We start from the raw sequence: 21,153 nt of genomic DNA, 5'->3' as shown, positions 1-21,153 counted from the left end.
ACTGCCAGGGAATTCCCTTGAGTCACTTTTAAATAAGCTCAGTTAGTGCAAAAAACAATCTTCTTGTGAGGTCTTGTCTCTTTAATAATACCTTTTTCTTTTAACCTGAAAGTTGAATACTACTTTTTACTTTTTAGTAAATGTAATATCCTTGGGGTTTAGCTGGGTGATTTTCTCCTGGAAATGAAAAGAGCTTCATTCTAGGAACTAGAGGGCTGGGACTCTGCACTGTTTTTGTGTGAATGTGTATGCCTGTGTGCCTCTCTCTGCTCTCTGTCTCTCAGCAGTGAGACCTTAGATGTGTTCGCTCATGAAGATGCGGTGTATGGCTTGTCAGTGAGCCCTGTGAATGACAACATTTTTGCCAGCTCCTCCGATGATGGCCGGGTTCTCATCTGGGACATCCGGGAATCTCCCCATGGAGGTAGGGCCCTGTGCACAAAGTATTTGGACTGTGCTTCAAAGAGTTTGACGTCAGCTTCGCCGGGGATCCAGTTTATGACCTGAGGAACCGGGCGGAAGTGCTGCAGAGGGAGAGGAAGCTCACATGGGCACATCACTGTGTCTCTGGAGCTTCTGTGCTGCCCCGAAGGGGTCAGGAGAGGCTCCTTGGCCGGTGCTCTTCCAGCCACTTGTGACCCACAGAGCTTCGCACGAGTGTAAACACCACGGTGTCTTGTTGTGTAGTGGCCCCAAGGAACAGAAGGAGTGGAGCCTCGTTTGTGGAGGTAGCCACAAGGGCCCTGGGTGCGTGGTGCTGAAATGCACGTATTCTGGGTTATTTAAGAGAATGGGGGTGTTGTGCACTTTGTTGCATCCTAGTTCCAGGGTTGTTGTTTTGCTGGAAGAACCACAGACCCTCACCTTAACTGTGTATAGAAACTTAAAATGATAGCAGATACACTCTGTTTAAGGGGGATTGTCTGGGTGAGTTCCTCTTCTGAATGTTTTCTTTGCATCTCTGAAATGTAAAATGAAGAATTTGTCTTGTTGCCTTTCTCTGAAGTTCTTCAGGAAATTCACCTTTTCAGCTCACTTCCTGCAGAGAGGTTTCAGTCACTCTGTCTTCAAAGGCTCTTTTCTCCAGCACACCCTCAGCGCCACCCGCAGCTGTGTCGGCACCGTAGCTCTGTACCCGAGTTACTGCCCTGCCTGCCTCGTCTGGCGGGCTCTGAGTCTTTATTCTAGATGCGGACCATTTCACATGTTGGTCTGTGCTCACTGCTGAGGTTCAGGCTGTAGGAGAAGCTTATTCTTGGGGTCAGGAAGATAAGGTAGCCACAGCAGCATCTGTGGTTGAATGTAATGGTTTGCTTCCCGGATGGAATTCTCCTTTGTCTGAACTGCCTCCTGGCTGAGACGATGGAGCGCTCCCTGTGCCCTCTCCCCACACAGAGGCCTGTGACGCATCCTGTACGGAATCACAGACTGAGGAGTGCTTTCCGCCTACTGCTTCTAAACAGCTTCCGCAGGATTGAGTCCTCCAGGCAGCAGAGTGGTTCCTTCCTCACCTGGAGCCAGCTAGTATATGCAAGAGGCTGCAGGGTTTCTAGGGGAAGTTGATATACATAGGAGCTGGCTGGATGCAAGAGAAGTTCAAGTATTAGATGTCTTTTTTTTTCTTTTTGAAGAATTCCAACATTGGAAATGAAATCTTAAAATTCTAGACTGAAGCCATTTTCTTTTCAATTTAGGGAGCAATATTACCAGAAGGAACAACTGCACTGTTATTTTAAGTCTATATAGTTATAAAACTTAATTTCTAAAGCTGGTAAATTTGGATTAAGGTATAATAATCCTACCAGTAATTGAGTGTGAATTTTTTTTAGCTCATGAGGAATTCAGTTTTACTTACTGTGAAACAGCTTACCTTCCTGGTTACAATGACCATTTCTGTTTTGTTACAGGATCTAAATAGGTGCTATGTGTATTTCTCAGTATTATAGCTTAAACTCTGTGCATATGTGTTTAAGTTGCTGTTTTCAGACTTTCTGTGTAGAGAGGGTATGTGCCAGGACTCGTGGGGACTTTGTGAGTAAGCATGCTAGGGGGATGATGTACTGTGTTGGGTTCCAGCCTCCGGGGTAGTTGTTAAAGGCTGTGTTCCTCCTTGCCTTCACAGTCCTCCTTGTCTACCTGCCACTGGCCCAGAAGTGCCTGAAGTGGACTGATCGGAATTTTTCTCTTCACAGAGCCCTTCTGCCTGGCCAACTATCCATCAGCCTTTCACAGTGTCATGTTTAACCCTGTGGAGCCCAGGTTATTGGCCACAGCCAATTCAAAGGAAGGAGTGGGACTCTGGGATATTCGAAAACCTCAGAGGTGAGCTCCTTTTATTCAGAAGGTGTTAACGCTTTTCCCTGCCTCAAATCTCAAGAAATATAATCAGCCAGCACGTGTTGTGGGAACCTGGTTGGCAGTTGATCTCAGTTGGACATCTCCTAACTTATCCTGGTTTCTCTGAAACCAGGAGAACTCTATTCCCAAGGGGCAAGCAGTGTGAGATATCCACACTCCTTGCTAAGAAAGAATCATAAATTGTACTCTGGGCTCTAGAAAGGATCAGTTCTAGGCAAACTTTGCAGTGGGAAAGACTTGCTTTAGCACTACCTTCTATCTTTAGGTCCACAGTTCCCCAGATGCATGGAAGGGGAATTATGGTGATTTATTAAACTCATTACTACTGAACTGGGGATTTTTAACCCCAGACTGAAGGAGATGTGAACTTCAGGAGAACTGTGAACTCCCAAGTTGCATGGAAATTATGTTGTGTATTCAACTAAGTGTGTTTTTGTGAGGAGGAAGTTTGGTTTTGTTTTTTTTTTCCTTCAGTTTCTCAGAAGGACCAGTGGCTCCAGCAGCACAGGCTAAGAGCTCCCACTGCAGTGTTAGGGGGCGTGTTAGAGCACACTTGGGGCAGTTCTGAGCTGGTGATTCAAGTCCCTTATGGGGGGATTTCAGACATCATTAAGGGAAATATGTGGGTGGGGCAAGGAGGAACCTCTTTCATGTTCCTTAAGGGGGAGAGATGACCTTTTATGGCACCTATGACCTTTTATGGCATATAAAGCCAAACCTTGCTTTATGAAAGATTCGCATGCATTGCTAGCTCTTCTGAAAACTCCACATGGCAGTAACTTCCCACTTTAAGGTACTATTGCAGAAGAGTGTCATGCAGAGTAAACAAGGTTATGGTTTATTTCATGGGCCTCAGATGAAAGGGGCAATTAAGTACAGAGGATTATCTTCCTTGGTGATTTTTCAGTCCTAGCTAATTCTCTCCATGGGCAGTCTGATGAGGTTGGAGCTGTGGGATCCCAGAAGGGGATCCCTGGTGTTGAGTGGGGATCCCTGAGGCTCCGTCCGGCAGCAGAGATTTCCCCTGCTCTCCGTTGCATGTGCACCTGGCCCTTCCTTTTCCATGTGACGGCAATGCGTGTAGTGGAGGACCCCTGTGGTGCCTTTGTACTGTGCGCTTCGGGAGGCCTGTCCTCTGCCAGGAAGACAGTCTCCTGTGTTTAGCTTTAGCATTCTCTCCACTTTGCGCTCTTCAGGAGCAACTGTTATGCCTTGTCCATATCACAAAAGACAGAATTTGGAATAACGATGCCAGCTTTCTCCCAGCCTGCTATCTCCTGTACTGAGAATGAATAGCTGGCAACTGGAGTGAGGCCTGAGCGATTCATCCCCAGTGGAAAGCTTGAGTAGCTCGTGATGTCAGCAGTGTCTTGAGAGAAGAGGGTGGTTGAATGTTAATGCTTCTCCCGAGTTTCCTCCACCAGCTTCCTACTGTGCATTGTATTTGGGCCTTCCTCCCCTTTCTACTTATCCCTTCACTAAACATGGCTTCTTTCTCTTTAAAAAAAATTCTAAGTGAGATTTCTGCTATATTAAATTTAGGGTCTGTATCCAGACAAACGTAGAGAAAAAGATAAAAAGAAGATCCTATCTCAAGCCAATCTTTGTTGCTTGTGTTTTTTAAGTGCTTTATGTCAGTACAGTTCTTCTCTTTGCTGGTCTCTAGTCAGTTTCTCCAAAAATAACTACAGTGAACAGGTTCTTAGGTATCTGTCAAGAGCAAAGTTTAATGCATATAACTAGCATAAAGAATACATATCCTTAGAAGAATTTAAACTAAAAGGACCACATAATAATACCTTGTTTTCAGCTTTTTTCGATTAATAATATGTCTTGCAGCTTTTTTCATATCAGCACATAACAGATCTAGCATATTCTGTTGATGGCTACTTGGTATTCCATTCATGTGATATACCCAACAGCCAGACTTCTTGTTTCCTGTTGGGCCATGATAAACTATGTTTCACTGACCCTGGTCACACGTATTTGACCTACCTTTGCAAAATATCTAGGTAATTGCTGCATCAAACAAAGAATGGATGTTTTTACATCTTTTTAAAATAAAAATTGTCAAATTTTCCCACCACCAAGAAAGGCTACACTGATTTATAAACCTGTCAACTGCACAAGACCACGTACATCTCATTAACACGTAGTCCTTCATTAATAGTCCTTCATTAACACATAAACTGTTACAAGTCTTGATGGGGGAAAGTACTATGTTCTAGTTTTGATTACTTCATTTATGCGTAAGGTTATGTGGTTTCTTTGGTAACCTGTAGTTTTCAAAGCCCACGTGGGAGACGTCATCTAGTAAAGCTAATTGGCATTCTTGACTGATTGCTTTCTTGGAGTAAAAGGGAGAGCACAATGCTGCAGAGACTAGGATGTTTTTACCTGTTTCTTTCATCTTTTCTAAGGTTCTATGTGATTTTATGGATACGAGGCAGAGAAAAGCTATGAAATATTCTTGGGGTCCTGTTCTCCACATCCTCTAGTGTTTGGGGATTAAAGTACAGATCTTTCTGTTTGAACTCAGTACAAGTTGGTATGGGGAAAAAGAGACAGCCCTTTGTCTTTTCCATGCGGGATTAATTATGCTGTGTTGCAGTGGATGATTTGTCTCCTAACTCAGCTGCCTAGAAACCCCAGCCCCCAAATCTTGGGACACTTCTGAATCACCTGGGAGGACAAACCTCAAACAGGAGAGATGATCTCGTTCAGGGGTACTTTAATGTCTAGGGAGAGATTTTCGAGAATTTGTGAACCCCTTGTAATTGCAGGTAAAAAGATGTGTGCTTGTGTATCTGAGTGAGCACATGTGGCATTTTTTTCTAGGAACGAGGAGAGCTTTTACCAGGTTCTCACAGAGACCCTTGAATTCCAAGGGGATGAGTCACTCGGCATTCTAAAGGTTCTTGATTTAGAGCCTATTGTGGTTCCTTAGCTGACTTCTCAGTAACTTTCAGCTTGTAGTAGCTTGGGTACATCTGTGTGTTCTGGGCCTAATTGAGTGGCCCACTGCTTCCTAGAAACAAATATATCTCCGTGGAACCATAAAGGGGGCTCACATTGAATACCTTTTCCTTCCTACCTTACCATAAGGTTAGTTCCATGCTAGAATGGTTTTCCTGCCCTACCCCAAGCCTGAGCTGTGTCTTTCCACTTCAGCAGGTAGCCCATAAGCATGTGGACAGGTTCATGTTTGTCCCACTGCTGCCCTGAAGTAAGCTGATTAGAGGTCTGGCGTTTAGAATAAAGTGTCAACTTTAGAAGGGACTTCAGTTATCTTCTGATCCGACTTAGTTATTTTACAGATTTTAAACAGAGGCTGAAGAGCTTGATGGTTTAGAGAGTAGGATCTGAAGTACATCCTGGATACAAAGCCAGGCAATATACCTTAATAGCCATGGGATCTTGAGCATGTTACTTTACCTCTCAGTGCCTCATAATAATAAATAATAGCTAACATTATTAAACATGTATTAAACAAGTATTAAATATGACTTGCTGGGGATAATGACAGTTATATGAATAATTCCTTATTTAATCCTTTGACAGCCTTATTAAATCGATTCTGTTATTCCTATTTTAATGATAAAGAAGTCAGGGTACATACAGAGAGGTGAAATAATGTGTGTATATGTGTATTATTTCCTTCCTCCCTTTAAATCAATTAGGGACCCTGTATATCCTAGTTTTCTTTCATCTCTGCTTCCTTGAAATAAAACTCTGTCAAAATTCATCTCAAATTTTTCTAATACAGACCTATCCAACTCTAAAGTCTGAGTCCTTTAGACTTTCTGCCTCACTTTTCACTGTCTTATGGCCCAGCCCCAGTTTGCACACTGACTTTCCAAGTTTTTTGCTCTCTTAACCCTGGAAATCTGAACATGCTATTAATTTTCCTTTGTAAAGTTTTAGAACAGAAGCTGTAAACTAGTTGCCCATAGGCCATATTCAACCCACAGGGATGTTTTGTTTGACATACATGATGTAATAGTGTTTAGAAAATTACACAGAAAAAAATCAAAATTTCTAATATCTCTTGAAAAAGTCAAAAAACCTGAAATCATTGGACCTTTATTCTCATGTGGCAACAGCCGAAACTGAATCACAGTTTTAAGAGGAATCACAGGTTCCTCTTAAAACCTGTAGGAAGTGTTACAGGTTCCACCACTCCTTCATGTCTTAACCCAGGTTGTTTCCTTTCATTTATATTACTTCCCTGACCCTGTCATCTTTGGAATTTGAAAGTTTGCTTTGGGGATTTTAGTGCAAATGAGTGGACCCTGGGTAGGTAACTTGAGTATAATGACTGGATAACAAAAAAACTTCACATATAGAAGTATAATTGCAAGTTTGGATGAGGTTTCATTCATTTCATGTAAATTGTTTCTGCTGGAATCTTTTCACAACCATTCTCTCCTTTATCACTGCCAATGTCCCAGTTGTGATGTCTTGCTTGGTCTACTGCAGTTTTCAGAACTGAGTTCCTTGAACATCCAAAGCATTAAGGAAAAGTGAAGTGTCCCTGGCTGTTACTCTCCTTGTCTCACCATTTTCATTGCCTGTTTTAGCTGTCTGCTCACTCACTACCTCTCTCCTTTCTTGTGTCTTTGTAGTTTCTGTCAGTTTTTGTCAGGAACTATTAGTTCTGTGACAGGTAACAATGTCTTGCTTTGACAAGGATAATAAAGAGAGTGGTTCTTTCCCACTCAGTAATAAAACTAGGGCAAGCCAGGAATTCCTGTAGACTTACTTCATAAGCTGGTGCTTTTACGTGTTGTGTAAATGGGCAATAAATGCAAATTCCTGCTGTCAAAAAGGACTTGCTTGCTCTTAGTAACTCACCTGGCTTTGGGGCCTAAATATCTGTTCTCTGGGCCTGTGCCAGTCCTACTTTTGTTAAGACCAAATTAAGTGCAACTCTGTCTTCTGAACAGCCGGGCAGTCTCTGCCACATTGCCTTTGAGGGCTGCTCATAGTGTTGTGGGAAAATAGAGCCCAAGAGTTCAGCTTCAAAGACTGGGAAAAAAAATCATTCATGCTCTGCTTTCTCTCTCTCCTCTCCCACTCACTCATCTTTACTTTTTATATGAACATATCCAGTGCTCAGGCAAATGTTCCATCTATTGAAACCCATAATAAAAGCTTGTTTTTTCCCTAAAACTGTAGTCCTTCCTTAAGTTCTTTATTTTTATTAATGTCACCGTCACTCTTGTAATGATACTGGCTAAAATCCCAGAGTCCCATATGCCTCTTCTATTTCTTACTCCCTGTGCCATAACCAGCCTTGCTCTGTGTTAGTGCCTGGCCACTTTTCTCAGTTCTTAAAGCCTCTGCCCTATTTCAAGCCCATGTTACTCTTTCCATAAGGTGTCGACTTCTAAGGTGTCGGCTGGCTTCTTAACTTGCTCTTGCTTCTGGCACACAGCACGTGTCCTTAAACATACTTCTGCCATTCCCCTACCCAGGAGCTCTAGAGGCTGCTTCTTATCTTTGTTTATGGCTATATCCCTAGAACCAGTAATGTGGGATGCTCCAAGAAAAAAGATTTTTTTTTTTGAATGATTGAATGGATGACCTAGTTTATGGACAAAATGAAAACTTGTTAAGCAAGCAGTCAACCCCTTCTCTGGTGCCAGTGTCCCTTTTCCCCTTGTAGCTTGTCCTCTACATACAAATACATGTAAAGGAGAATTTATCTTTGCTTCTCCTATTCAAATTCTAGTTACCCTTCAAGGTCCAAGATCAAATGGAAGCCCATCAGTGCAGACCTCCTTGCTGTATCTCCCTGTTACATTCTCTTAACGCGTCCTTCCTTTATTTACTCTCTGTTTTTTTACTCGCTGCCCCCAGTTTTGGCGCAGAGTACATGTTGAATGAATGAAGCTTTCTCTCGCTTCTGGCAGAAAGGATCACTCTATCCAGAGCCTCTGTAAAGTACTTAGGGTCTGTGTCATTCATGTTGCATGTCTTAGTGAAGTAAAGTCGCTCAGTCGTGTCCAACTCTCTTAGTCACCGTTTTTGCCATCATTGATTATCTTTACTATGACTATGTTTTATCTCCAGATAAAAAATTATGTCTTTTCTTTCTAGTGCTCAGGAGTTGCTTCTCAGAAAGGAAGCACTTGTCTTAATCTGTACTATTACTTTGCATGTTTTTCTGTGGATTTTTAAAGACAGGGCCATGTTTTATATCTGTTGCATAGCACAATGCTTAGAAGTTATGACCTTCAGTAAATAGTGAGTGCAGTGTTACACTCATCCCGAAATAGTATATATTTTCAAAACTAGCTCTCTGTAATGTTTTCATTAACTCCCTGAGTGTAATAGCATGGATCAAAATGTCATCTGTGGAGAATAAACCCTTAGAGGAGGTTGTAAGGGTTCTTGCAGGGCTTTGAACGATTGTCACAGTTAATTAGCGCTGTAAGGAAGTCAAGAATTCTGCCAAAGTTGCTTTCTAGTGTTTGGGCCACAAGGTGGAGCTCTAGAATCAGCTTCGCTGCAAGAAGACACCAGGGCCCCATTATCCTAACCCAGTAATTCTCAAATTTCAGAGGGCATCAGAATCACCTGGGGAGGTTGTTAAAGTGCTGCTTCCTGGAGCCCAGACACAGAGATTGAGTTGTCGATCCAGGGCCGACCCTGTGAATCTGCCATTTTTTAATACATACCCCAGGCGATTTGGCAACTTTGCTTATCCTGCAAGGTGGAAGCTGTGATTTTTCAGGGATCTGTGTTGAATTTGCTGCTGTGTTCATTTGGATCCAGGGTCTTCCGGCTTTAGGCCAGAGCTTCCCTGTGTCTATTCATCCTCACCAAACACAAATGTGCCTTTTATAGCAAGAGGCTTAGCTTCAGACCAGAGCATCTGGGGAATGCCTGGTGAATGGATGGGAGTTGTGGAAGCATGTTCCACTTCATATCCTCCCTTTAATACTTCCCAACTCCTCTTACTCAGGGGGAGGTGATACCACACCCCTAAATCCAGTAGACATTTTTACTTTAAAATCAAGTCTTGACTCTTTCTTTTTAAAAAAAACTTTTTATGTTTAAAAATTCTCTCTCTCACCCACACACTGAGAAATAGTAAAATAAACTCTGTTACACCTGGCACCCAGCTTCAATAATTAACCCATGGACAATCTTACTTCATTTATTCTTCCACTGAGATGACTCCCATTTCTGTGTAACTTTGTATTATTTCCTCTGTAAATACTTTACTATGCATCTCTGAAAGATATTCTTTTTTAAAAATTGAGATAAAATTCACATGATATAAAATTAACTATTTTAAATAGTTAAAATTAGCTATTTTAAAGTGAAAACTTTAGTGGCATTTAGTTCATTCACAGTGTTGTGCAACTACCACCTCTATCTAGTTCCAAAGCATTTTTATCATTCCAAAATAAAACCCATACTCATTAAGCAGTTACTCCCCAGAATACTTCTCCCCTAGTTTTTGGCCACCACCAGTCTGCTTTCTGTATCTGTGGATTTACATGTTATGGCTGTGACCTTTAGTCTGCCTCTTTTATTTAGCATAAAGTTTTTGAGATTCATCCACATTGTAGCATGTATCAGTATAGTATTTCATTTCTCTTTATGGCTGAATAATTTTCTATTGTATGGATGTATATACCACATTTTATTTATCTACCTACTGATGGACATTTGAGTTGTTTCTACCTTTTGGCTATTGTGAATAGTGCTACTATTAAGATTTATGAGTAAGTATTTGAGTACCTGTTTTTGGTTCTTTTGGTTCCATCCCTAAGAGTGTAATTGCTGGATCATATGGTGATCCTATGTTAAACTTTTTGAGGAACTGCCATATTACTTTCCATGAAAAGATAATTCTTTTAAAAATCATAATATTATTATCATACCTAAAAAATTAACAATAATTCCTTAATACCACTGCACATTTAGTATTTACATTTCCTTAATTGCCTCCTGAATGTTACAGTTGGTTCTTATGGATCAAGATTTGAATAAGGTCTGTACCAAGCAATTAGTTGACATGGCTTCTTTTTTAGTCTATGGATACTCCTACCTTTCATTTTTTTCTCTTGTAACTTATTTGTTAAAGGAACTGGATTATTTATTTTATGGAATTTCTCATTTTCGATTATATATGAGGCCCTTTGTATCCTTGGGTTCTATATCTCTATTTGTGGGGTTCCTAAATCTAATCCCCCATAGATGCCAAGGCACAGCTGTACTGATTGCATGTTTATATTATCATTTAGCATGTTCCCTCTTATCTCAGTTTTTTTCATAAATTGGTATTAGGTCTAGGGACTGAAATAGTTTTAGGTTTGATTCTTTTTGGCGGGGGTTACAAAAATAATTCATAGGTGGTGTTGCATAAGGACACCAAAAATGTCTGGGTTTGTCTTTTGTTTTAAAATACATTGACTGACTTCTTAGTTCAGCTTTTTAAAATACAAGTAATGCTGGTGAAGATGTGGAGAAACTGAATCACTCTTACATTGTGAGTAAGAATGTAAAATAGTACAAAATATCTAGAAAATGTTTTGGTAGTTCCTTTATAAACTAAAAATGAACTTATTATCTGACCCAGCAGTTGCACTCTTGGGTGTTTATCCAAGAGAGAGGAAGACTTATTTTCATATAGCAACTTGTGCATGAATGTTCATAGCAGCTTCATTTATAATAGCCAAAAGCTGGAAACTACCCATATGTTTTTCAATCTGTAGTTTAAAAAATAATAATAAAACTGTAGTGCATTTATACCATAGAATACTACTCAGCAATAGATAAACAAAAAACTGAACTGTTGATACATGCAACAATTTGGATAAAGCTTAAGTGAACTATGCTACATAAAAAAGCCAATCTCAAAAGGATACGTACTGCAATCTTCCATTTATATAACGCTCATGAGCTAATGTAACATTCATGAGATGGAGAACAAATTAGTCATTGCCAGGTGTTAGGGTTAGTGGTAGAAGGGGTGGATGTGGCTATAAAAGGAAGTCTTGTGGTAATGGTACACAGAAGTATTGTTCTGGTGACTACTTGAAGTTGTGCACGTGATACAACTGCATAGAGCAACCCACACACACACACACACACACACACACACACACACACAAATGAGTGCATGTATAGCTGACAAAATATGAATAAGCTCTACAGATTGTCCCAATGTAAATTTCCTGGTTTTGATATCATACTATAGTTATGCAAGGTGGTAACACTGGGAGAGTCTGGGTAAAGGGTTCAAAGAACTTTCTTGATTTTCTATATATAGTATTATATTATTAGCAAACAGTGACTATGTTACTTTTTCCTTTCCAATTTGTATTCCCTTTTATTTCTTTTTCTTTTCTGATTGCTGTGGCTAGGTCTTCCAAACTATGCTGCATAAAAGTGGCAAGAGTGGCCATTCTTGTTTTGTTCCTTATCTTAGAGGAAATACTTTCAACTTTCCACTGTTGAGTATGATATCAGCTGTATGTTTGTTATATATAGCCTCTATTATGTTGAGATATGTTCCCTTTACACCCACTTCTGGAGAATTTGTTATATAAACGGTTGTTGAGTTTTGTCAGAAGCTTCTTCTGCATCTCTATTGAGATGATCATATGATTTTTATTCTTTGCAAACTTTTTTTACAAGAAAATTTCTTTGCAAATTCTTCTGAGGATGACTGTCACTCTGTCATGTCTGACTCTGCGACCCCATGGACTGTAGCCCACCCGGTTCCTCTGTCCATGGAATTCTCTAGGCAAGAATACTGGAATGAGTTGCCATTCCCTTCTCCTTCCCCGACCCAGGGACTGAACTTGGGTCACCTGCAGTGCAGGCAGATTCTTTCATCTGAACTGCCAGGGAAACCCTAGATTCCTCTGAATCTATAATTATTTCAAAATAAAAAGTTAAATGTAAGTAATACATAATAGCATTCTCCTTTTAAAACTATGAATAAGGCTAAAATTCCTCCTCACTACTTCCAATCCTGGTCTCCTGCCCCCTTTCCTGAGGGTAATGAATGTTAAGAGTTTGTATTTGCTTCCAGAACTTTTTCTTTGGTTTTATATGTTTATACATGTACCTGTAGAAAATACATGATTTTTGTTTCTATATGGAGGTATGTTTTTCACAAGGACGATGTACTGCTATGCAGTTATTCTACAACTTGACTATTTCACCCATCAGTATGTTTTGTGAATTTATCCATGTATTAACATATCCAGATTTATCTTGTTTCTTTTGCCAGTTAAGAACTTGAGTCCTCTCTCTGACTGTCTGTGAAGAGTCAGCTTAGATTTTTCTTCTAGGAAGTCTTTTGGACTGCTCCTCTCCTGTGTTCCCAGTGGAGGGATAGATATTCTTCCTATGTCTTGCACAGCACATATTCCCCTTATTACAGCATTGTTCATATTATAGAAGGAAACTGATGGCTTTCTTGTCCCTCATTAATTCTTGAGGATGTCTTTTCCATCTTATTTCATCTTTAAATCCATGTGCTTTGCATAGTATCTAGAATAGTTAGCAGGTTTTCAGTAAGTGGTTATTCAGTAAAGGCATGCATATATGAGTTACTGAACTACAGGGAAGGATCTGAAGTGAATTATTTAGATGAATCCTTCTGGCCTTGATGCATTGTCATCTGATGCTGTTCTTTTTGCTGGGTGGAATAATTAATCTCCACTGTGTAGTCTGTGAATCCTTGTTGAACCAAGAAGCAGAAAACAACTTGTTGGCCCTGTTTCTGCTTCTTATTTATTGTATGGTCAGGGCCAAGTCATATAAACATTTAGGACCTAGGTCTCCTCCAGTTTGAGATGAAAATAATGTTACCTTCACTATCTACCTTATAGGGTTATTGTAACTCATTGGAAAAGACCCTGATGCTGGGAGGGATTGGGGGCAGGAAGAGAAGGGGATGACAGAGGATGAGATGGCTGGATGGCATCACCAACTCTATGGGCATGAGTTTGAGTAGACTCCGGGAGTTGGTGATGGACAGGCAGACCTGGCGTGCTGCGATTCATGGGGTCTCAAAGAGTCAGACAGGACTGAGCGACTGAACTGAACTGAAGGGTTAATTGATGCAATGTACATGTAAACATTTTGAAATTAAATTTAATGAAAAGCGTGTTGCTTCTTCAAGGGTATCTGTTGTGATCTGATTCCTTCAGTGAATTCTTCATAGTTTGAACTTTTTATTTTGTGATCTTAGGTTTGACCATTTGTACTTTATCTGTTGTGAGTCACATATTTTAGACAGGGATATCTTGGTATACTCTTAATAATGGCTTCATTTATCCATGAATTTAGCCATGTATGGAAGACTTTCCAGGAACCTTGCTAATGTTTCTGGATTCTACATAAAATACTTTGCACTTTGAATTGGTTTTTTATTCCAATAATACGCTTTGCCATTTATTTATAGGAACCTGGGAAGTGGGATGGTGTATCTGCAGAGAGAGGAAGTGGGATGGTATATCTGCAGAGAGAAACCAAACTAAATGTAGTTTCAGATCTAACCTGGTACTGTGTCCAGTGCTAACCAAGGTGGGGCCTGTTTATTACTTAAAATCCTTTCAAAGGAGGGATATTATTTGCCTTCATTGAGAGGGATGGTGAGGGACACTGGTAGTTTTAGAGTCCTTTGCAAATTTTTAGCTGTTTTTTGAAGAATTTAGAACAATAACTTAATTTCAGATTTGCGTCTGTACCAGAATCCTGTAGGGCAGCATATTGTCTGCAGTTTCAGTTAAGTTCTTTAAATTCCGCTCTCAAAGCTATCTTCTATCGCCCCTTAATTAAAGAAGGAGTATGTTTGAGATGACGTTTTAGAATAACGTATTTTCTTCTGATTACAGAAGTTTATGTTCATTGTAGGAAAACTTGGAAAATAAAGTGAAAGGTATAAAAATAAATTAACTAAATGCTGTAGTTTGATTGACATATCTTCTTGTTGGTCTCAGTATATTCATCAAACTAAATGTTTATCACTATCTAATTTTAGATATGATTGGGTAGGGCACATGTTCAAAGCCTATGGAATTCATTGTCTGCTTTCTGGAAATGGGTAAATGAATTTTCTTTCTTTTTTTTTTTTTAACTTGTAATTGACTTTCTAAGTTTTGACTATTAATTTTCATTTTGAACTTTTATTCTACAAATACCAGAAACTTGGCTTTAAAGTACAAGATATAATTAAGATATTGTTTACCTGTTAAACTATTCCTTCTTGTTGACTGCTTACTAGCAGGTAGATAAATTTAACTCATTTGAAGGATGTGTGGTGGTGTCAGTGCAGAGAAGACCTGAGTGGTCATTGGCAAGTCATTTTACTTTCTGCGCCACAGTTCTTTGCCTGTAATAGAAAACTTGGACTTGGATGTTCTCCAAGCCTCCTGCTGTTTCTTTGATTTTTCTGCTGCTCTGTTGCTTGCCTCTCAAGATTAAGTTTTTTGAGCAGACAAATGTCAGGAGCCAGGTAAACCTTTGTGGAGCCTTTTTTTTTAATGTTCTAAAGTCAGAGTGTTTCAGATTGCTACTCATGATCCATTAGATCATGCAGCATCTATTTATTGAATGCTGTTACATGTCTGACACTGTTTAAGCACTTGGAATGCACAGGAAGCGATATAAAAGGTAATAGCCTAGTGGGAAAGGACAAATAAAGAAACAAAATAAATGGTATGTAAGATGGTGATTCATTAGTAGAAACTAAACAGGCAAGGGAGACAGGGAGCATTGGGGAAGTTTCATTTTTGCATTGGGTATCAGGACAGGCTAATTGAGGAGGATATTTGAGTAAAGAAGTAAATGAATGAACCATGTTCATATCTGGGGGGGAACATTGCCTCAGGATTAGCAAGCACAGAGACCCTGAAGCAGATATTTGATGTGTTCTAAGGAGGCATCATGTGGCTGAAGTAGGGTAGGGGAAAAAGAGTGCTAGGAGGTAGATTCATGAGGGGTTGGTGGAGAGAGGTGTCTAGGGTCTCTGTTGGCATTATAAAGCATTTGAGTTTTAACCTGGTTGAAATCCACTGGCAAATGAATGATGCAGTCTGACTCATGGTTCAGCATCCCTCTGGCTGTCATATTCAGGATGGACTAAAGTATGGGCCAAGAGTAGAAGACAAGGTAGGAAACTCTTTCAGTAATCCATAGAGCCATGGAATTGATTTAGGTGGTCACAAGTATTTATTAAATGGAAAATCAGTGCACTGCACACAGTAGATGACAAGTTGTTTAAAGAATTTATGCTAAATAAATGTGGGTGTACTGGAATACAGTATAAAATAAGCTTATTATAAAAGGTTACTATAAAAAAGTTTGAAAACCATTATCTTAAGACATTTATATTTTTGCCAGCTAGAACTGACTTTGGTTTTTGGATACTCTCAGCAAGCGGCTCCTGTATGAAACAGGCTGCCTTCCTATAATCACGTCTCATCAGTCAGCACTTTGGCCTTCCCATTGCATTCGTCTCTCCTCCTGTTTTCCACTGTTTGCATAAGTGTTCTTGTAGAAGGGATCAAATTGTGATTTTTGTTTTCAAACCCTCTTCTGCTTAGCATTTTTTCTAGGCTTTGCCTCTTTCCCCTTTAACAGCACTCTGGCTTTGTGGCCTTGTTCCCTGACAGCACACCCACCTAGTTTCTTCTTCTGCCATCAGGGACTGCCTGTTTACCTGCCTGTATTCCCACCCATTCCTTCTGTACCCTGACTGTTGCTGTAGCAACTGCCTTCTCAGTCTCCTGCCTTCCCCTGACTTTTTTCTTCCTCCTGCCAACCTGTATTCATTAAAATCTCCCTCTCCGGCTTTCTACACTGTGAGGTCAGGGCTGATGCCTTGTAACATCTGTCAGAAGGTAGAGCCTTAGGATAACTTAGGATGAAGATTAAATGACTGCTTATAAAACCCTCCTCTACTTTCCACAGCTTGCAGTAAAGGGGGATTTTTTGAATAAGTAGGTCATCTGATGAACTGAGATGACTAAATGCTGAATCCCTAATTCTACAGAAAAATCACGAGTGTCCTAGGACAAATCTGTTATGGCACTGCCTTTTAATTCATTTTGGGATCTTGCATAGGGTTGAGATCTTGGTTGGTTATATGTGGCTCTTCGGATCCCCTGAGCCAAAGACAAAAACGTGGGCTGTAGATCACTTCAGCTCTGGGCGAGATGCCCCTGTTCTGGAAGGTGGTGATTAGAGACACTGCAGTACCTGAAAGCCCAGGTTCTTCCCCTTCTAACTCACATAGAAGAAACGGTTAAGGAAGATGTGCTCGGGATTTCCCTGACGGGCCAGTGCTTTCACTGCTGTGGCCCCGATCCAGGCCTTGGCTGGGGAGGCAGATCCTGCAGGCGTGTGTGCAGCACCATCATTTTTAAAAATAAATAAATAAATTTTAAGAAAGGAAGATGTGAGGAGTATATGTATATATTATGTATATGTATATATAGTGGGATACTATATAGCCATGAAAAAGAGTGAAACAATGCCATTTGCAGCAATATGGACAGACCTAGAGATTATCATACTAAGTAAATCAGAAAGAGAAAGACAAGTACCATATGATACGACTTATGTGTGAAATCTTACAAAACAGAAACAGACTCAGAGACATAGAAAATAGACTTAGATACCAAAGGGGGAAGGGAGTAGGGGAGGGGTAAATTAGGAGTTTGGGAGTAGCAGATACAAACTGCTCTATTTAAAATAGGTAAACAGCAAGGTCCTGCTGTTGAGCACAGGGAACTATATCTAATATCCTATAATAAATTATGATGGAAAAGAATATATATCTATACACATATATATAACTGGATCACTTTGCTTGTACACCAGAAACTAACACAATGCTGTAAATCAGCTAGACTTCAATTAAAAAAAGAAAGAAAGAAGGCTTGCCTGGTGACTCAGTATTGGAGAGTTCACCTGCCTTTGCAAGAGGCCCCTGTTTATCTCTGACCCGGGAAGATCCCCACTGCTGTGGAGCAGCTAAGCCCGTGCACCACAAACTGCCAAGCCTGCCCTGGAGCCCAGGAGCTGCAGCTGTGGAGCCCACATGCCCTGGAGACATGTTCCACAGTGAGAAACCCACGCACCGCGTGTGGGTGGCCCCCATTCACCACAACTAAAGAAAAGCCCACACAGCAACGAAGACCCAACACAGCAAAAATAAATAAATATAAAACTTTTTTTTCCATTTATTTTTATTAGTTGGAGGCTAATTACTTTACAACATTGCAGTGGTTTTTGTCATACATTGAAATGAATTAGCCATGGATTTACATGTATTCCCCATCCCGGTCCCCCCTCCCACCTCCCTCTCCACCCCATCCCTCTGGGTCTTCCCAGTGCACCAGGCCCGAGCACTTGTCTCATGCATCCAACCTGGGCTGGTGATCTGTTTCACCCTAGATAATATACATGTTTCGATGCTGTTCTCTTGAAACATCCCACCCTCGCCTTCTCCCACAGAGTCCACAAGTCTGTTCTATACATCTGAGTCTCTTTTTCTGTTTTGCATATAGGGTTAATGTTACCATCTTTCTAAATTCCATATATATGTGTTAGTATACTGTAATGGTCTTTATCTTTCTGGCTTACTTCGCTCTGTATAATGGGCTCCAGTTTCATCCATCTCATTAGAATTGATTCAAATGAATTCTTTTTAATGGCTGAGTAATATTCCATGGTGTATATGTACCACAGCTTCCTTATCCATTCATCTGCTGATGGGCATCTAGGTTGCTTCCATGTCCTGGCTATGATAAACAGTGCTGCGATGAACATTGGGGTGCACGTGTCTCTTTCAGATCTGGTTTCCTCGGTGTGTATGCCCAGAAGTGGGATTGCTGGGTCATATGGCAGTTCTATTTCCAGCTTTTTAAGAAATCTCCACACTGTTTTCCATAGTGGCTGTACTAATTTGCATTCCCACCAACAGTGTAAGAGGGTTCCCTTTTCTCCACACCCTCTCCAGCATTTATTGCTTGTAGACTTTTGGATAGCAGCCATCCTGACTGGCGTGTAATGGTACCTCATTGTGGTTTTGATTTGCATTTCTCTGATAATGAGTGATGTTGAGCATCTTTTCATGTGTTTGTTAGCCATCTGTATGTCTTCCTTGGAGAAATGTCTGTTTAGTTCTTTGGCACATTTTTTGATTGGGTCATTTATTTTTCTGGAGTTGAGCTGGAGGAGTTGCTTGTATATTTTTGAAATTAATCCTTTGTCTGTTGCTTCGTTTGCTATTATTTTCTCCCAATCTGAGGGCTGTCTTTTCACCTTGCTTATAGTTTCCTTTGTTGTGCAAAAGCTTTTAAGTTTCATTAGGTCCCATTTGTTTATTTTTGCTTTTGTTTCTAAAATTCTGGGATGTGGGTCATAGAGGATCCTGCTGTGATTTATGTCGGAGAGTGTTTTGCCTATGTTCTCCTCTAGGAGTTTTATAGTTTCTGGTCTTACATTTAGATCTTTGATCCATTTTGAGTTTATTTTTGTGTATGGTGTTAGAAAGTGTTCTAGTTTCATTCTTTTACAGGTGGTTGACCAGTAAAACTATTTTTTAAAGTGGATTTTTTTTTTTTTTTAAAGAAAAAGGTTGCAGGATTACCAAGATCTTGAATATACTTGAACGGAACTGATACAGGCTGTACCTTTTTAACTTGTCCATTTTTTACTTAATTCTAGCATCGTCTAGGATCTGTCATGTTCTCTGTGTTGTGTTATAGAAAGTACAAAATGCCACCTGTATTCCTTACAGGTCATCCTGTCCTAAAGCAGAAACAGAAGAGGAGAGATTTTTTCCTACCTATGCGACATTGAATTTTCCTCTCTGGTTGACTGGCACCAGCTCTGATGTCTGTGATTTGGAATAGCAGTGCCTTGACTCCAGCCATTTCACAGGTGTTAGGAAACTTTAACATGGTAACTCTGAGGAAATACATGCCAGTGGGCTTTAGAAAATCTTGTTGGCACTATTTGATGAATTACTTAGTTGTAAATTTATGGAAGTCTACATTCATGAAGCCAGATCTTGGAACGTTTACGGGTGCTCTATCTTGTGCTGAATGTGATATTCCCAGTCACTTTTCTGGAAACAGCCTTGGTTTATTTCTCTTCTGTTTCAAAACTTTAGCCTTGGCAAAAGACTTTCTGTAAATGTTCTTTTTATCCTGCCAAAACAATAAAGAAATCCAATTGACTATTTCTGAGGGGCCAAAACACCAAAAAAAGCCAAAAAAAACAAACTTAAAAAACAGAGGAGGACACTAATGAGGAATATTTTCCTGATGTTCTGAGGTTCTCTAGCTTTTTGTCCTGGGCCTTTTACATGCTGATCCTTGGATCACCTGCTGTCCCATTCTTGTTGCATTTTGTGACAAATTCTTGGTTGAAGATAGGTCAAAGTGAAAGTGTTGATCACTCAGTCATGTCTGACTCTTTGTAACCCCATGGACTGTAGCCTCCCAGGCTCCTCTGTCCATGGAATTCTCCAGGCAAGAATACTGAAGTGGGTTGCTATTCCCTTTTCTAGGGAATCATCCCAACCTAGGGATCGAACCCAGGTCGCCTGCATTGTAGGCAGATTCTTCACTCTCTGAGCCACCAGGGAAGCGGTGTGTGAAGATAGGCCAGGAATTGATTTTTGCTTTCCTTTTTCTTATAGGGATATTTTGATTTGAACTCGTTTCAACTTGTTGCTAGTCCCTTCAAGATAATGCTCATCTCATTTGGGTGTGTAATGGTAGTCACTTCTCTGGAGGAGTGGAGACACTGTCAAATTTAAGGCATTCTTGTGTGTAGGTACCGTCAGTTCTCCAAAGAGTAAACAAGAAACTTCTCCTTCAGGGAATGTGTTGAGGGCAGGAAAAAAACATTTCAGGCATTCTGGGTAGAGTGGAACTCTGATCTTAAAAGGAATTGGAGTCCTTTCTCCTATTAGGCATTGGGCTGTAAAAAAAAGTGCCATATTGTGTAGTTCGCTTTTCATTTAGCTTCTAGTAATCTGCTTTCTCTCCACCTTATTTTCATACTCACCCCAAATTCTGAAATGGAACCATGTTTTTCAAAGAGTGGTTTGAAAGTCACATGCATCATAATTAAGGTTGCTTGTTAATCGGATTCCTGCGCCCACTTCTCAGATTGAATTAGATCTGTATATGGATCCTGAGAATCTGCATTTGAGAAAAAGTACCAGATGATTTATCATGCATCTTACACTTGGAATCATAAACAACAGGATCTTTGACATTGTATCTTGACTTTGAGGGGAAACTACTTCTAAGCCTTTTCTTCCTGATGAAGTAGATCATTCTTACCATTCTCAATAGGAGGAGCCAGCAGCAGAACCCCTGCTGAGAAATTACAGTTAATGTAGCTCACTTTCTGAATTTCAGGTGTCAGTCTATCCCTCTGAAAGGATTCTTGCCCCCAAACATGAAGTATTCAGTTTTAGTAACTGCTGCTACAGTTTTGGTTGTTTTGGGGGGTTATTTTGTAGCTGTATTCTTAAACATTCTAGGAGCAAGATTCCTATGTACCTACCCTCTCTGTGTGAGAGAGAGGAGTCCCCTGCCCAGAAGCTAAGGGGAAAGTTCGTGACTCTTGTGGCGCCCACAAACAGACCCCGGGAGAGTGGCAGACGTAGGAACATGGGTGGGAATGGGATGGGCCCAGATGCCTGTCCTGCAGGTCTGCTGGAACCTGCAGAGGAAGTTGCTGTTAACAGATGCAAAGGGCTTTTGCCAGAGGCCCCAGCTTTCCCGTCAGGGC

At 40.4% G+C, this 21,153-nt stretch overlaps 1 protein-coding gene and 1 long non-coding RNA gene across 4 annotated transcripts in view; both read left to right on the top strand.

Moving 5' to 3' along the window:
• DCAF5 (DDB1 and CUL4 associated factor 5) overlaps window positions 1–21,153 on the top strand; it is a 92,537-nt gene that overhangs the window by 27,496 nt on the left and 43,888 nt on the right. For 2 of the 3 annotated variants that reach the window (XM_020889755.2, XM_020889757.2), the window contains exons 4-5: window positions 285–424; window positions 2,193–2,322. In XM_020889755.2, coding sequence (XP_020745414.1) covers window positions 285–424; window positions 2,193–2,322 — 270 coding nt within the window. The remainder of the gene's footprint in view (window positions 1–284; window positions 425–2,192; window positions 2,323–21,153) is intronic. The other variant, XM_020889756.2, reaches the window with a different exon arrangement.
• On the top strand, window positions 12,268–17,582 carry LOC139035669 (uncharacterized). Its single transcript, XR_011488355.1, has 2 exons — window positions 12,268–14,437; window positions 17,218–17,582. It is a non-coding gene; the product is annotated as an uncharacterized lncRNA (long non-coding RNA).

The sequence above is a fragment of the Odocoileus virginianus genome, chromosome 6, assembly GCF_023699985.2.
Source record: "Odocoileus virginianus isolate 20LAN1187 ecotype Illinois chromosome 6, Ovbor_1.2, whole genome shotgun sequence".
In the NCBI taxonomy this organism is placed as follows: Eukaryota; Metazoa; Chordata; class Mammalia; order Artiodactyla; family Cervidae; genus Odocoileus; species Odocoileus virginianus.
This window is presented reverse-complemented; position numbering and strand designations above follow the sequence as displayed.